Genomic DNA, 17,679 nt, shown 5'->3' with positions numbered 1-17,679 from the left:
GAGAAGAAATCACCTCTAGTACAGCAATTTTCGAGACAGCCTGAAAGCAATTCACATCATTGCCAACACTTTGCATTATCAATCATCTGAGACAAAATCCAAACAAATCATTACGCTGCTATGTTACAGAAAACCAGGCAGAAACCCAATGTTGTTCATATAGAACATGCATGAATTATTTACAATATACATCTAACTATAATTACAGCTCACTAACTCAAGAGCTTTGGAAAAATGCCTGGCCCCAAAATGTCTGTTCACACAAATTACAGAAGTGGGTGTACGGCAGTGGTGGTTCTGCCACCAGGACACTGCCACACTGAAAAGTCAGGAAATAAAATCAGAGTAAAATAAATGTGCCTTTAATCTAATTCTGCAGCTCATTCACAGCCCTAATTTTACAGAACAGCTCAGTCAAATGAAGTATTCATGTAGGGGCAGCTCCTCCCATAGCTCAGACTACAGAGTGTAAATGTGCATGTTTGACTAGGGGGCCCCCGAGAAAAGCAGCAAGAGTTCATTGAAAAGCCACAAAAACAGCTGAAAGGAAATTTGAAGAGTACCCTTAATTAGAGCCCTGCTACTACTAGGCAAGTGGTTGCAATCAAGTCCATGGGACTAGTCACATGTAAGGGACTACTCCCTGAAAGTCAGGGTGGCAGATTCAGGCCATTAATAAGTATCTGTGCAGCCAGAGTGTGTTACATTGCCCTTCCTACAAGTTTAACCTATTACCAACTGGTGTATATATGTTAAAGTGTAATATAAAACCACTGCATGCTACAGAATGTATCCGAGAAGACCAAAGAGTCAGAAGTCCACTTACAGGCCTATTATAATAAACTTATTTCATACATCTACTGCATTTAAACATATTAATGGGCTGCTCAACAAAATATAGGTGTATGGAAGCTGATTAACAATGATTAATGGCAGTGTAAAAGTGAGTAGAAAACATATTTTAAAGTATTCCCTTAGAAGTTTTTACTCTATAACTACATACTCAGTGTGCATAACTACATAATCACAGAGTAGAGCGGTGTTTGTTGTTGTAGTTAATGGTTTCAACTTCTTTCCTATAAACTGTATTTGAAGAACCTCAAAACAAATCTGTAAAAATATTCTGAGCTGAATGTTGAAGTTCAAGGTCTCAGCTCAAATGAACCTAGTTTAAAAAAATCTGCATATTTAAGTTAAACTTTGCAGGTCATTACTATTTCAGCACCTGAACTAACATCTGTTTAATCTCAAACGCACTAGCTATGCCTGCCACCAAAACACGACACCTCCCACTGCCCTTCACAATGCAGTCTTGGAGCCCAACTCTATTGCATACAAGGAGCATGGAGTCCTCTTTCCTTGTCTGATGCATCATAACCATAGCAGTTCTCCAGCATTAGCAACTTCTGTGTCTCTAAAGAAGCTGGGTAAATTTCACCATATCTAAATGTACACTGGTAATTATAAGTTGCAAATAAAGCCTGTGGGGTTTATTATTATATGATGTATAGATTCTCAGGGCACTTCTACACTGCCCTGAAGTTCAGACTACGGTGGCCTGAATAGCACTGTACACCAAAGTGCTACACTCAAACTCCCTCATGTGGATGATTCAGGTGTGAATGAAAAGGTTCCTAGATCACTTTAATGTAATACTGTCTGAAGAGGATTACATTAATATGAACTAGGAACCTTTTAGTTTGTGCCAGCAGCATCCACACAGGGGAGTTACAGTGCAGCACTTTGGTGCACATTGCTATTCATAGCCCCATAGTTCAAACTGCATGGCAATGGTGACAAGCCCTTCAATTTTTCTCTATGCTTTGTTTTATATTTAAAATATATCACAAGACTAACACCAACAGCTAAAACTGCCTTTTATCAAAAACAGGTCATATGTCCTCCTTCATGTTATTCTTTTGCATGATTCTGTTTGTTAGTGAACAAGGGAAAACAGGATGCAAGCTTTCTAGGTTTAATGTCAAGTCGTTATGAAAGCTATTTGGTAGGTAGCAGAATTGCAATATCAAAGGCAATTCTGCAAATCAAGATTCAACTGGAATCTATTTTAAAGCAGTTTGGAAAAATTCACAGATTTCAAAATGTTGATGACAACTGTCACTTTTTTTTCCATTTCTGATCATCTTAATCTATCTGTATAAGGCAGCAACATTGCTTAAAAAACGTAAACCTTCCGAGTTTAACACTTTAAAAAAAAAAGTCATATTTTATGGCTGTAACCATAAAGATGAAAAATATCATTCCAGTGCTGTGAAAGACACTTTTTAATCTGATTTAATTGAAACTTTTGCTTTATAGGCTACATTTTTTGTCTATTATTCAAACGTACATACTTCAAAATTTAGGGAAAATTGTTTTTCTTTCAGTTACAGTAAGTTTAGGTATTGTAGCATCATTGGTTAAAATGCTGCAGACCAAAATGTGATTTTCCACTTTGTTTACGTTGCCCAGTTCTACAATGGGATCTGCATGGACACAGCACTCCTCTTGTGCAAAGGCAGGTTTGGAGCCTTAGCTTGTCAGTTTTCTTTCTGTTTGTGAAAATTATTCACTCTGCAACAGAGGATGTGAGGGAAAATGTTTTGTTTAATAGGAAAATGTAATGGTAAAAACCACAAAAATTGGCAGAGGGATTCAAGGACAGGTATAGAATCAGAAACCACTTTTAACACATTTATTAAAATTTGACTAGATTTCAAGTTTATGATACTCATTTAAGGTTTGTTCTGGAAAACCTTTTTCCCAGGTGATGAGTTCTTACTCACACAAGTAGTCCCTTGGCCTTACTTTCATGAGTAAGAACACATGTGGCTACTCACATGTATAAAATTTAAATTTAATTTAAACAAGATTGGACCATTTTCAGATTAGAAATATAGCGCACAAATTTTAAAAGAGGATAATTAACCATTGGAACATCTTATCAAGGGCTGTGTTAGACTTTTCATCACTGGACATTTGACAATCAAGATGTTTTTCTACGGGATATGCTCTAGTTCAAATAGGAATCATTCAGGGAAATACTAACACCAGTGTCATACAAGAGGTCAGACTACAACAGTGATTCTCAAAGCCGGTCCGCCTCTTGTTCAGGGAAAACCACTGGCGGGCCAGGCCAATTTGTTTACCTGCCGCGTCTGCAGGTTCGGCCGATCGTGGCTCCCACAGGCTGCAGTTCGCCACTCCAGGCCAATGGGGGCTGCGGGAAGCAGTGCGGGCCGACGGATGTGCTGGCCACCCTTCCTGCAACCCCCATTGGCCTGGAGCAGCGAACCGCGGCCAGTGGGAGCCGCGATCGGCCAAACCTGCAGACGTGGCAGGTAAACAAATCGACCCGGCCCACCAGGGGCTTTCCCTGAACAAGCGGCAGACCGGCTTTGAGAACCACTGGACTAGATGACCACAATGGTTCCTTCTGGCCTGATAATATATGAAGGAATCTTCCATTTTATTTCCAGTTAGTTTTAACCTTGTAAATTACCAGCTTATAAAGAGAAAATTATCCTACCTTCAAGATCTAAATATAACAACTTTATGTACTTAATTTCATCGAGTGGCTCAGGCAATAAATTGAGTGAAATGCAAGTGGTTTGTTAATATAGCCATGATCTCGCACAAAAATTGAATCTTAATATAATTTTTGGATTACTAATTTACATATGATGTATAGTAACAAAGGACACTTTGCAATTTGTTACCATATATCACCCTCCTTCTTCTCTTCCTATTGACTCAATACACCTCCTTTCCTGCTGCTCTGCCATATTTTTCCCTTCTTCTCTCCCACCTCCTGCTGTTGCTCTGATTCTTTATTTCTCTTTCTTAGTGCTCTGACTATGCTGGCTAGCACAGACCACTGTAGCCTTTGCTGGTAACCACGGTTTGTTGTTGACTTTACCTCATAAAACAGAGAAGTTATTTTTTCTAAGTAAAAGTGAACTAAATCAAAAACTGGCACATCTGCAAATACCAACTTTTGATATAAGTGACCAAAATGAAGTTTCTAGTTTAAAGTAATATTTTAATACCTTTTAAAACTATTCATTACTGATGTAGGCCAGATCTTGCATGCAACTTTACTTTGCACACAACTAACATGGATAGTCTTATTTAACTCAAGGGGATTACACACACTGATAAAGTTACATTCTTAAATGTTGGCAGGATCCAGCTTGTATTATTTCCTCTAATTATGTCTTTTGTTGTTATAATGCAGAAGGCATCAGTAATTAGTTATACTGGGACCATAAACATTTACATAAAACTATACACTATATCTGCATATATTTAATATATACACACACACACACCCTTGGATTGTAATGTTGAATGTATTATAGTCAGCATAGCAGTGAATTACAAAATCCGACCATTTATGGCACCGGAGGAAGTCATACTAGTTGCCCTGAGAGAAAGATCCAGCTTTTAAGCAACAGAGGACTCTGCTCTGGCAGCTGTATATTAAAAGCCTCTGAAACCTAAAGATCCTTTCAGATAGGCAGTGGAACAGAGGGTCAGAAACGGGGTGTTCAGGGGGAGAGAGAGAGACAAATGAGGAATTCTCTGTGAAATTTCAGGGTTAACCAAAATAGGAGCAGTGGAAGAGCAAGAACCATGAAAGCCACAGGTCTAGCACTCTGAAGCATCTGTTTGAATTTTTAAATGATAGTGCTATAATTCCATTTTGAGATTGGATACTCATGTTTTAACATAATAGTTTATAACATCACCAGAACCCTTTGTAAAATGTTTGTTCTGTGATATAATTGCCTGTTTATTTTTTATGGTCCCCTCTCAGGATTTGGTCCTATACATTTTAAAACTATACCAAAAAACCCAAAGCCAGTCTCTAAGAAAATCATATTTCAGATTCATATGTAATCACAGGTTATATTTTATAGCCCTGAAGTTTTAGCTGTGAAATATGGGGTGGGGTGAGAAAAGCCCAAGAGATTTTATTGCATTTTATTAAAACAGGATTCCAATACGACAATGAATTCAAATCCATCATAGATAGAAGTGACTGAGTTGCCTCTGCTATCACATCCTACCACAAAACAATGAGCTTTATGTAAATATATCAAATCAAATTAAACATCTAAAACACATCTGTATAAATATCCTTGTCTGTGCTTCTCAAAGGAACAATATTTTGCCAAAAACATACAGGTGGGCCACCAGACAGTTTTGGAAAGGAATTGTTTTTGTTAGCAGTCTTGTAAAAACACAATGCAACTGAATAAGGGTGCTGTACTTAACTTGGTGACATGGTTACGACATGATGGCATCTAAATCAGTAGCTGTCAAAATTGGCGCTACTCCACTGTGTTTTGTATGCACTTTGAATAGCTGAAAATACTTTGCATACAACCATAAACTTCAGTTTATAGGCAACACAAGCTGCCTTAAGCACTGACGGAGGTGGGGCATGGAGCTACACAAAACTGAAAAGTCATGGATGAGGGAGTGTGTGTGTGGGGATGGAGGGGGTGCATGCTGCAGAAAGTCTGGGGAATGTTAAGCTAGCTAAGATGGATGCTGAAGGCTGTAGGGGATAGTTAGTTGCTGCATAGAGCTGTCTGAGGTAAAGCTGGGCTTTTCCCCACACCTGCTGCCACTGCCTAAACCCTCCCAGCAGCATCTCTCCCTGGATCCAGTAGGGGAAGCCAGAAAGAGAGTAGATATGGAGGCCTCCTGGCTGCCTGCTCGGCAGGTTACACAGCAGCCCTTGGTGGCCTGCAGCAGCAACTTCTATGACCATGATGGACACAGGAGATCTCAGCTGAGCTACAGCACAACAGGGTAGCTGAATGAGAGTGCAGTATTGCCACCTCTCTCCATTTTATCATGACTAGCGATTTGGGGGTGTTCACTTACCTGTCTCATGAAAAAAATAATGAAAGGCTGACATTGACAACTTATTAATTTTCATAAATATTCAAAATGGCCACCATCTCCTACTACTGCCAGTGGGGCTGAAGCCAGCAAGATGGCCACCATTTCCCTACAATCCAGATGCATGTGGAAGTGAGGCTGTCCTTAATAAAGGATATGGGGTGGGTGGGGGGAGAAGGAGGCAAATGTAGGAGTTGCAGAGGGAATGGAGAGAGGAGGGAGGTTGAAGGGGATGCAGAGAACAGTGATGGGGTGGGAGATGGAGGCGGCAACTCTCCCAGCCTGGTGGTAGCTGTGGGAAAGGGGAGTCCTCCCAAAGCAGCCAGGGGAACGCTGTGTTGGTTGGAATCCAGGCAGAGAAATCCTGGGGGGCAGTAAGGCAAGGGAGAGGGAGAGCTGAAGAAGTGGTACTCCTGGGTCCAGGGAAGAAGAGAAGCTCCAGGGGGCATCAAGGCAGGAGGGAGTCAAGATATTAAAAGAAAATGTACGGAAGTTGCCACAGCTTAGGGGTGAGGAGAGGTAAGTGAAGTCTCCATCTGAGCAGCCAGGAAGAGGCTTTTTTGTGTGCATTAAAGGTTGACTTTTCAACCTGAAATTATCTCACACACATAGCCAGAAGAGTAGAGGGGAATTAAAAAGTCAAAAGACTAAAAAACATGGTTTGATGATGTTTCTAAAACAGTGGTGCTCAAAGCCAGTCCACCACTTGTTCACAGTCCACCGCTCCAGGCCAATGGGGATTGCGGGAAGCAGCGTGGGCCAAGGGATGTGCTGGCCGCCCTTCCCGCAGCCTCCATTGGCCTGGAGTGGTGAACCGCTGCCAGTGAGAGCCACGATCAGCCGAACCTGCAGATGCGGCAGGTAAACAAACCGGCCCGGCCCGCCAGGAGCTTTCCCTGAACAAGCGGCGGACCAGCTTTGAGAACTACTGTTCTAAAAATCTCAGGATTTGTTGGGCAAATCTCATGAGGTTTTGAGCTCTGCTTCATGGTTTTTGATCTCGAGAGGGTTCAGCTCAGGATTTTTGATTTTCTGAGATTGCAAATACTGAGAAGATCATGGAAGATGCACGATACTTAACAGCCTTGCAAACCTCTTGATGCTTTACTGCATTATATGTATATCCCAAATAAGGAGTAGCGTGTAATAGCACCAACCCACAAATAGAGTCAGGAGCATCCCGGTTGTACTGGAAGTGGGGAGCAATTTGCTGCACCCTTTCAATACACAGCATGTTCCCAAGTGGTTGACCAACTCAGTAGGCTGAAGGAGCAAGAGCCATGGCTCCACCCACTCCCTCTCCCTCTTCAGCCACTTGTCCTAATGGATCAGCAGCTGGTCAGTGTAGATAAAATCATGATTTTTTAAAAATAATTTAAAACCTGACATTTAAAAAATGTTAAATAATGATTTTTATTTAAATTGATTATATTTAGATCAGGTTTTTTTTAATTTCCATTTTTCTAGTTCTTTACTTTCTTACCACTTTAAACTGCTAATGTAGATGTTTTGTGGTTGTTTCTTTAATTAGTTTCCGAACTCTGTGTAGTGGTGTTAGAATTTCATTAGTCATAGTAGTAAATGTTAGCAGAATTTCAGATTTACATGGAAATTTTTTTATTTTATTTTTTTTTACTAAAAAGTTTCACACTTAAATTCCTCATCTGTGCTGAAAAGGAAAAGTCCAAGGTTTCAATGCCTCTCTTATTATGAACAAAACAAATTCAGACACAAAACCAATAAGCGAACAGTCCATGTTATATCTGCCACTTTCTGATATATTAAACTTCCACAAGTCAAGAAGGCTGAAATACTTAGACCAGGCCATATTTCTCTACCAAAATTCACAGTTTGAAGTCAATGGGACTTAGGTGCTTTGGAAAATCCCACCCTCAGCTCCCTAAATCCTAGGGTTTAGGATCCTAATTTTAGGCTCCTATTTTTGAAAATTTTGGTCTATGTGCATAAAAAAAGTTCACCAATAACTTTGCTAATGTATTGAAAGTCTAAATTACTTTTCATTGTTAATGCTAAAGCTATTTTGTTCTGCATGACAATATTTTATGCTACAAAGACTGGTTTTAATAAAATGCAATTTTAATGGCTGCTGCCGCAAACGTTTTTGCACATGCTTAAACTTTAAGCACACTGGTTGTCCCACTGAAGTCAAGTGGTGTATTCATAGGAATAAAGTTACCTATGTACATGTTTCTAGGATCAGAGCCTTAATTTGCATTTTTGAAAACCCAACATTTATAATCTGGTTCATTATAAGTTTTAATATGATGTTACAATGACATTTTCAAATTTGCTTGACAAAGCCTGAAGCTAATTTTTATTAAAAATAAAGTCTTCTATAGTAGTGTCTAAGAATGAAATAAGAATGGAACCCCATTGGGCTAGACCAGGGGTCTCAAACACGCGGACCACGGAGTTATTTTCTGCTGCCCGCCAGCTCCCCGCAGTCCCCAGCGTTTACCTAGAACAGCTCTGGCCGGCCCGGCGCGCACGAGGGGCAAGGGCAGGTTCCCCGCCTGCCTGCCTACCCTGCCCCCACGCTGCTCCAGGAAGCAGCCGGGACCTGGGAGAGGGGGGACACAGGGATCTGTGTGTTTCCCTGGCCGCTCCTCCAGGTACCTCCCCGAAGCTCCTATTGGCCACGGTTCCCCGTTCCCAACCAATGGGAGCTGTGGGGAGCGGTGCCTGAAGGCGCGGCCAGGGCAACACACAGACCCCTGTGCCCCCCACCCCCAAGCCCCCAGGTTCCAGCTGCTTCCTGGAGCGGCACAGGGGTAGGACAGGCAGGCAGGTGGGGAGCCTGCTGTGCACGCTGGGCCGGAGCCCACCCACCAAACCCCTCCTGCACCCCAACCTCCCTGCCGCACCCCACACCCCTCCTGCACCCTGAGCCCCCTGTCCTGAGCCCCCTGCTGCACCCCGCACTCCTCCTACACCTTCTGGGGGCAGGGATGGGACAGAGTTGGGGTGGGAATTTCAAAGAAGGAGTTGGAATGGGGGCTGGGAAGAGGTGGGGCAGGGGCAGGGCCTCATGGAAGGGGCGGGGCCTCATGGAAGGGGCGGAGTGTGGGCGGGGCCAGGGCAGCATGGGGGGGTCAGTGATGCAGCCTCATGTGGCCTTCGTGGTCATTTGAGTTTGAGACCCCCTAGGCTAGACACTCTACACACAGAGTAAGAGACAATCACCATTCCAAAGAGCACACAGTGTAAATAGACAAGACAGACAGAGTGAGGTAGGTGACCAGATGTCCCAATTTTATAGGGACTGTCCCGATTTTGGGGTCTTTTTCTTATATAGGCTCCTATTACCCCACCCCTTGTCCCAATTTTTCACATTTGCTGTCTGGTCACCCTAGAGTGAGGGAAGGGGTATAACACACACAGTGAACAATGTGATGGTAGCAAACATGTTAGCTCCACAATTTTTTTTTCAGGTGAGGGGAGGGGAGAAAGGGGGTTTGGTTTAAGAGGAATAAGCTAAAAAACGGAAAGAAAAGCGAAGGGAGAGGGAATATTCAAAGGAAGGAGAGAGACAGCAGGGGAGAAGATAAGAAGGGCAGGTGGATTGAAGCGGAGGTGAAGCAATTGTGAGGGAGGAGAAAGGAGAGGGTTGGAGCAAACAGCGACTCAGTACAGGGCAGAGAAAGTCTAATCAAAGCTCTAGAATGTTCTATGGGTGTCCAAACCATGATATGAAATCACTCTACCCTGCATTTGATGTTCATCACTGTGCTCCCTCTAGTACCCTGAAGTAGGGTCAGGATACCCCTAATGTTACACTACAGAATCTTTACATTTCTGTGATATAATCCATTATTCCACAAGAGGTCCTAACAAAGTCAAGGTGCTACTCAATCTGAACAAGAGTACAAGCGTCTGGCCCCTACATTATTTTAAACAATAGAACTGTAGTTTGCCAGTGATCTCAAAAGACCATTATGATGATGGGCAGAGTTAACCAGAGCAGGCTGGGAAATATATATTTATGGCAGAGGAAAGGGGGTCGGGAGAGAAAGGAGTCAATAGAAATGACATGGTTTTCACTTTTGTCCAAATCTTTGGGGTTTTGTCAACAAACCTCAAAAACCTCAAAACCAAATGTTTTCCAGAACTTTTAGTTTTTGAGTTTTTTGGTTTTTCAGCAAAAATCAAAAATATTTCAACAACTTACATTTTTGTGAAAAATTCTAATTTGTTGAAAAAGCTATTTCCCATCAAATAAGCATCTTAACAGAAGGTTTTTTTTAAACCAGCTGTAGACATAACTTTGAGATTCCAATCTTATTACTTTGTCTTGGGATAAAACAATGTTTCAGTAACCTCTAAGATGAATCTCCTGTGTTCCCCAAACAAAGAAAATCCAGCATAGGTCACACAAATCATAGGAAAATGTTTTCCATGTTGAAATAGTGGGATATCCTTCAAATACTATACTGGAATAGAAAACTTTTTAAAAAGACTATTTACACGTATCAGTACTCTTCGTTGAAGTTTTCCTTTTCCTACGAGATCACTCTCACTGCAGAATTTTTTTGTCATATAATTCTATCTAGGAGCCAACTTTTGTCCAGCATGCTCTGGGCTCAGCTCCCAGAACCTGCGCATGTTCAAAGATCCATGGTGAAGAGAGATTCACAAACTTTTCAGAGTACACCCTGCAGAGTTAGTTGGGGTCAGTGTACATAGCTTCTAGCCATTTTCTGGCCCCTAACTTACCCTTCTCCTTTAGGACACTCCACACACACATCCCCATCCTTGCAGAGAGCGCTCCACAACATCTGAAAAATTGAGGACACATTTCCACAAAACCACCTCATCATTCCACAGTCAGGGAGAAATGTGAGTGGGGAGAGCACCCTCTATGCATGTCAGCTCAGGGACACAATCCATCCAAAATTACGATAATGAACAAACTCTCATACTGTTACTGTTTGTGTGGCACAGTATGTATGAACATTCTACAGTATAATTTTTAATATAATGCCTTTAATTGTAGCCTGGTTTTATGTGATTTTATTTCTACATATTACAATGCATGTGGTATTTTATTTAAATTGATACTAAGACAAGTTTTCTTCACAGAAATATTTATATTCAACAAATTTCCACAATAAATCTCCCTCATGGACTGGCTCACTCTTCTAAACCAAGCACAAAAAGTGATTATAGAGTCATGCACTCACATCTGTAATATTTGCTAAGTTTTGTGGAATCATGGCAAGTTCTAAAAGCAGCTTCACCTCTTATAATCCTTTGCAGGGGCATGCCAAAATTATACAAAGGGAGAACTTTTTAATTCACAAAGCAGCATTGTTATTGAAATGTACCTCAAGGTTGAACTCCTTAAAATATTTAATTTAAATATAAGGTTGGGCTAAAATCAGTAGCATAACCTCTAACTGGATAGTACAGCCTAATAATGTAAAGCAGTTCCATGGTTTATTTTGGTGCCCCCTAAAGACTAAATGAACACCAACCAGGCTATTTCACACATTTTATTCTAGTAATTTAAACAACTGATAATAGAAAACAATCCCCTTTAACCAGATACGGAAAATATATAACTAATGTCTGATTTCAGTATCAAAAAGATCTAAAATATCTGCGAAGGGGGGAAGTTAGAGTACCTCCGTAACGTTTTATTTTTGATCTATGGAAATTATCCTGGCAGGGTAATAAAGAAGCAACTTAATTTCTATAATTTCTTTAAACATTTCTATCCTATGATGCATATAAGAAATTCACTGAAGTTGAGGACAATGTGTGCGCTAACACCATAGTTGGAGGTTACACTTTACCACGAATTAGTACATAACTATGGACCTAGTTCTCCAAATACTACTGAAAATAGAGAATAATCTCATTTGGAAACATTTGTTCAGGTCTAAATGCCACAATCCTGCCACTGAATCCATATAGTGTGACACTTTCACTGGTGCTCATCTGGCTAGGCAGTGTGCATCGTTGATGGGTCCAGGAGCAATGGGGACACCCCCACAAGTGGGGGGGGAGAGAGAGAGCTCAGGCAGGAGCAGCTGCCGCACAGCTCCTGCACTTCACCAGGTTCTCCCTCCCCATAGCATATGTGTATGGGAGAGGGGGGAAGGTGCTGCTTCTTTCTCATTTCTCACCCCCGTTCCCTGTGCTGTGGGATGGGGGAGGGGCCCTGTACTGCCTACTGCTGCTTCCATTGGACATGGAGGGTGGGGATGGGGCAGCTCATTACTTCTCCCCTACCGGGCAGCAAGAAGGTGGAGGCTGTGTCTGTTTGGTGCTTGGGAGCAGCCATGTTGGGCTCTTTTCCAGGCCCCCCCTTCTCTAGTGAGCTAGATCTCTTAGGATGCCAGGAGAAAGCTGATTGCCAAGTTTTCTTCAGGCTCTGGAAGGGATTTTTCCCCATATGACAGAACTGTCAAATTTCTGTGTGGGATTTTTCACCTTCCAGCCAGCATCCTGGAGGTCCAGATTTAGGGTTTAAATAACATCTGTCATGACTTTAAAAGTTTCTAGTACGGTTGGTGGATTCAAAAGGGTCCGAGGTGAGATCCATGTAACCCAATGGGCTGCTTGAGCAAGGACCCCAAGCACAGCATTGCACAATAAGAGAGTATGCTCTCATGTCTCACACACTGTGAGGTCCCCCCATCTCTTCTACCTCCTGCATGGAAGAGGGGGAACAGTTTGGCACCCTGGCTTCCAGCCAGGGTTCCTGGGCAGGCCTGAATGGGCATAGCCCTCACTTCTACCCTCACGTCTGCCAAGCTGAAGCCATTGACGATCAATTGAAACCTGCTCTAGAACAGCCCTTCCAGGTAATTTACAAAGTTTTAATAAAGTTGCAGCCTCCGCATATAACCGTACTGTGGCATATATGCCTCATTGTTTGGAAATCAATGGGATTCTGCCAACACTTTTCAAATTGCAGGACTGGGGCCTTAGTTAAAACCATGATTTTAAAGGGCTTGCACAGGTGTAACTGAGAACAGAATTTGGCAGGGGGTGGGGATCTCTTAACCTCTCTTACCAATAACCCTCGAGAATATTAAAAAAATGTTTTAGTTTTCAATATTTTAGAATAGTGAATATCCATTTCCTAGACAATGAGTATTTTATAGTCAGATTTTAGTCAATTTCATTTGCAGACTACTATGATGTAGGGCAGGGGTGGCCAACCTGAGCCTGAGAAGGAGCCAGAATTTACCAGTGTACATTGCCAAAGAGCCACAGTAATACATCAGCAGCCCCCGCATCAGCTCCTCCACCCCCAGCTCCCAGCATCTCCCACCCACCTGCAGCCCCACCAATCAGCACCTCCCAATCAGCTGTTTTGTGGTGTGCAAAAGGCTGTGGGAGGGAGGGGGAGGAGTGAGGTCATGGCAGGCTCAGAGGAGGGGGCGGGAAGGAGTGGAGTGGGGGCAGGGCCTGTGGCAGAGCCAGGGGTTGAGCAGTGAGCGCCCCAGGGCACATTGGAAAGTTGGCGCCTGTCGCTCCAGCCCTGGAGTCGGTGCCTGTACAAGGAGCCGCAGATTAACTTCTGAAGAGCCGCAGGTTGGCCACCCCTGATCTACGGGCTTCATCCAAAGCCCATTGAAGACAGTGGGAGTCTCTCCAATGACTTCAATGAGTTTTAGATCAAGCCCTATAAAAATACTGAAATGTCTGAGCTGCAAACACTTCAGGTGGATATTTTAAAATATGTACTGTTTACCACAGAATTTTTCTTGTGGAACACTACAGAAATATTTAAATTGTTTTTAGGTTTTGGACCAAATTTGATTTGAATCTAAGTTTGTAAGGATGTTAAGTTATATTTAAAATGTCAGTTAAATGGTCAGTTTTCCTTACAAATCATCTATACAATTTTAAGAAAAGGAGTACTTGTGGCACCTTAGAGACTAAGTGAGCTGTAGCTCACGAAAGCTCATGCTCTAATAAATTGGTTAGTCTCTAAGGTGCCACAAGTCCTCCTTTTCTTTTTGCGAATACAGACTAACACGGCTGTTACTCTGAAACCTATACAATTTTAAAACCCACTATCTTGAGATTCGGCCTCCCAGGAAGTTAATGAACTATCTGCGCAAAAAAGGGTCTCCGTGATTAGCCCTCAATATTATTCAAAAAATATACAGCAGAAAATTGACAAAACAAAAGGTAAAACAATAACCAGAGATTCTGAATAGAGATTGCTTTTTTTAAAAAATAGATCCTGTTTACTTAACAGCTCAAAATGTAGGCTGCATAATGTTAAGGGCAGGAATCTACCTATTCTGTCTATAAAATGCACACACATTACAGTGCTGAATAGACATAGTAACCAAACTGGAAATGTGTTGACAGCAAATTATAGTGTAAAGGATGCAGAGACCAAAACTTAAAGGCCAACTGTAGAAAATACTCTTGTGCTTGTAAGATACTCCAAAGATTGACACACAAAGAACAAAGAAAAATGTTGATTTAAAAAACTGAGCTGGATGGAGGGGAGTTTAAAAATTAACTCTGACTTGGGAAACTAATGCTTTGAAAATGAAGGAGGAACGAATGAAGATGAATTCTGGATAGAGTGGGAATGCAAGTGCTCTGGAGAAAGAAGGGGAAGGAGTGCTCAGGAGGAAGGTGATGGGGCTGAGAGTCCTGTAAAGGAAGAGAAGAAAGGAAGGAGAAGCAGAAAAAAGGACAGTGCTAAAGGGAATGCTCTGGAGAGAAGAGGAGGAAGGTACTGAAGTCAGAAGTGGTAAGGTGGAGAAATAATCTTGAATGCTCTCTGGAAGAGGTGGGAAAGTAGAAGGGGAACTGAGAGTGGTCGGGAGAGAAGGAGGTTGGTGAAAGGGGAAGAAGGTGTGAGTGCTTCAAGGGACTGGGGAAAGGTTCAGGAAAAGGTGAGAGAATTCTGGGGAGAGGGTGAAATGTGAGTACTCTATGAAGGAAGAGGCAGCATGAGGACAACGGGGAGCAGTGGAATGTGCAGGAGGTGTTAATATCCTGCAGAGGAGGAGGAAGAGATGGTGTGAAGGTCCTAGAGAGAAGAGGAAAGTGAAGGAGGAGTTGGATGGGCTCTGCAAAGAAGACAGCAGCACAAGAGCTGTGGGGAGAGATAAATCGTTCAGGAGGAAGTTTGAGCGCCAAGGAGAAGGCAAGAACAGGACTATGCACTTACTTTAAGTAGCTTGCAGCGGATCTGCGCGGAGACCATGTGGCTGTTGCGAAGGTTGCCTACCCTGAACATAAGGGTAAGTTTGCCATCCCGCATGGAGATGACAGCATGCTCACTGAACATCAGTGTCTCTGCCCGCTTCTTAGGCTGTGACATCTTGATAAACATGCAGCCAATGAGGAAGGCATCCACGATAGAGCCCAGGATGGACTGGAAGAGGAAGAGGATGATGCCCTCGGGGCATTTGTCAGTGATATAACGGTAGCCATACCCAATGGTAGCCTCAGTTTCAATAAAGAACAGGAAGGCGGAGGGGAAATTGTAGACATTGGCCACACAGGGAGTGTAGTTATCATCATGGGCTTTGTTCAGATCACCCCGCATGTAAGCGATGAGCCACCACATGGAGGCCATGAAGAGCCAGGCCACAGTGTACGTGAGGATGAAGATAAAGAGGTTCCAGCGCCACTTGAGGTCCACCAGGGTGGTGAACAGGTCCGACAGGTAGCGGCTTGTCTCGCTGCCCAAGTTGCCATGCTGCACATTGCAACGGCCATTCTTGTCCACAAATCGCTGCCTCTTTCTCCTAGGAGCTGCTGCTGCAGCTTGCTGCTGGTGGAAGCCTGAGCCACTGGAAGAGGTGGTCACTACCTGGTAATCGTCCCCGAATTTCCTTCGGAGTGCAGACATAATACGGAGGGGCTAGCCAGAGTCACCAGAAAGGAGGCACTTCTGGGCTTGAACAGCACAAGGGGGGAGGGTCTGCTGCTCCCCTTCACTCTCTACTTTTCTGCTCCTCTCTCTCCCTGCCTCTTTCTCTGCCCTTCTGCATTCTTCCGTCTCCCTTCCTCTTTCCTATTCCCTCTCCTTACCTCCTCTTTTCTTTCCCTTCCTGCTTCTCTCCTCACTCCCCTCCTTTTTTCAGATGCTTCCTCTTTTTCTTTCTGCAGCCCCTTACTTTCCAATCGCTCCCTAACAGGCAGAACCTTCCCTTCCCCCCCCCTAAAACCAAGAGCCACACAAAGACATTCAGTCCCGTTTTACCTTTGTGCAGCTCGCTCGCTCTGTATCTCCCTTATTCCACTTCCCTCTGCTGCACCTGCATGTCAGAGGGGGAAAGTAGATGTATTCCGAGCAAACTAGGCGCAAAGCCTGCAATGAGAGGGACAGATACTTGCCCCTCTCCTCCCTGTCTTCCTCCTCCACGGCGCTATCCTTTGGCGAGGACCGGGCACAAAGGTCTCTCTTCCCAGGCTCAGTGCAACCCTAGAAAGACGGGGAAGGGCAGCCTTCCTAATCCCCCCACCCAGCAAGATGCAGCAAGGGAGTCTCCTTCTGGCCGGGCTCTCACTATCAGCCACTCCCAGCCGGACACAAGTCAAGCACATGGACGGAGAGGCGATCGGCGAGCACCAGGCGAGGCGCCCCAATCCCCGGGAGGAGGCAGCTTCCTAGCTGCGCCTCAGGAGCTGCTCCCCTCTCTTCTCAGCCCCGGTTCTGCGGCTTACAGGAGGGCTTGAGATACAGGTCCCCCGTTACCCCCGGCGGCGGCTGGTAGCAAGCAGAGAGCCCCAGGGAGCTCAGCAGGAAGGACCCCCCGTTGGGCTGGCAGCTTCTCCCCTTCCTCTGCAAGCCGCGGGGCGGGGGTTACAGCCTGTCGGTTGCTCCCGGTCCGGTTTTTAGCTGGAACAGAAATCGTGCTCCAGGGGTCTTTTCCTCCTCATGCTAGCGGGCAGCGAGACTCGCGCTGTGGCGAGGCAGCGGCCGCGGCCCCGGAGCTGTGCGCGCGGCGGCGCGTGCGAGGAGCTGCGGAGCTCGGCGAGCCCCGCCTGCCCCTGCCTGCTCTGCACCTCCGCTGCTCCTCACTTGGCTCTGCAGTGCCGGGCAGCACCGCCACCCCGGAGCCCCCAGAGCAACGGGGCTCCCCCCAGCGGCTCCCGGACCCGCCTCCCTCCTACCCTGGCTCCCGCAGAGCAACAACTGCCACGGAGGAGGCTATCGGGCTACGGTTTATGGCTCGCGTCTCACTGGCTTGGGAGCCGACAAGCTGCCGCGATTGTGGCACCTCAGCAGCAGCTGAGGCAGCGCTCCGTGCAAATGGGTTGTCCCCCCCCTCCCCGCCAAATGCAGAACATATGAGAGAGTCGCCACGTGATTTTTGCCCACACGTGGGGGGCGCAAAGACCCTCACAGTACCGCAATATGTTCCCTCCCCGCTCTGTGCACCGCCCTCCTCCCCAAATATTCCCTAAATTCTCTGTCCTCTCAAACCCTCCGTTTTCCCTGCCTCACACCCCTCCGCTTCCCCCCACACCCCAGCGCTGCTCCTTTCCCTCAGGTCTCTCACCTCTCCTCACACTCCCCCTCCAGCCCAGCCCCTTTCCCCAAACACCCCTTGCTGTGCCCCAAGCCTCTCAGTTCTCCCTCACTGCCTACCCCTTGTTCTCCCATCCCTATCTCCCCACACTCCTCCCTCTGCGCTCCCCTTCATATCCCCCACCTCCCATTCTGCCTTCCATCTAAATACCCCTGCCTCCCTAATTCACCTCCTCCCAGTCCCCCTCTCCTGAGCTCCCCTCAGCCAAAGCAACTCC

The 17,679-nt window shown here is 44.7% G+C and overlaps 1 protein-coding gene across 2 annotated transcripts in view; it reads right to left on the bottom strand.

The window, feature by feature from the left end:
• The window catches only part of KCNJ3 (potassium inwardly rectifying channel subfamily J member 3), a 207,194-nt gene extending 190,005 nt beyond the window's left edge, over nt 1-17,189 (bottom strand). For both annotated transcript variants that reach the window (XM_084642903.1, XM_084642904.1), the window contains exon 1: nt 15,089-17,189. In XM_084642903.1, coding sequence (XP_084499029.1) covers nt 15,089-15,775 — 687 coding nt within the window. In that variant the 5' untranslated portion in view covers nt 15,776-17,189. The remainder of the gene's footprint in view (nt 1-15,088) is intronic.
• Between the last annotated feature and the right edge of the window lie 490 nt (nt 17,190-17,679).

This window comes from Lepidochelys olivacea (genome assembly GCF_965140295.1).
Source record: "Lepidochelys olivacea isolate rLepOli2 genome assembly, chromosome: 11".
Lineage (NCBI taxonomy): Eukaryota > Metazoa > Chordata > Testudines > Cheloniidae > Lepidochelys > Lepidochelys olivacea.
The sequence above is the reverse complement of the archived record's forward strand: the minus strand, read 5'-3'. Positions and strand labels throughout refer to the sequence as shown.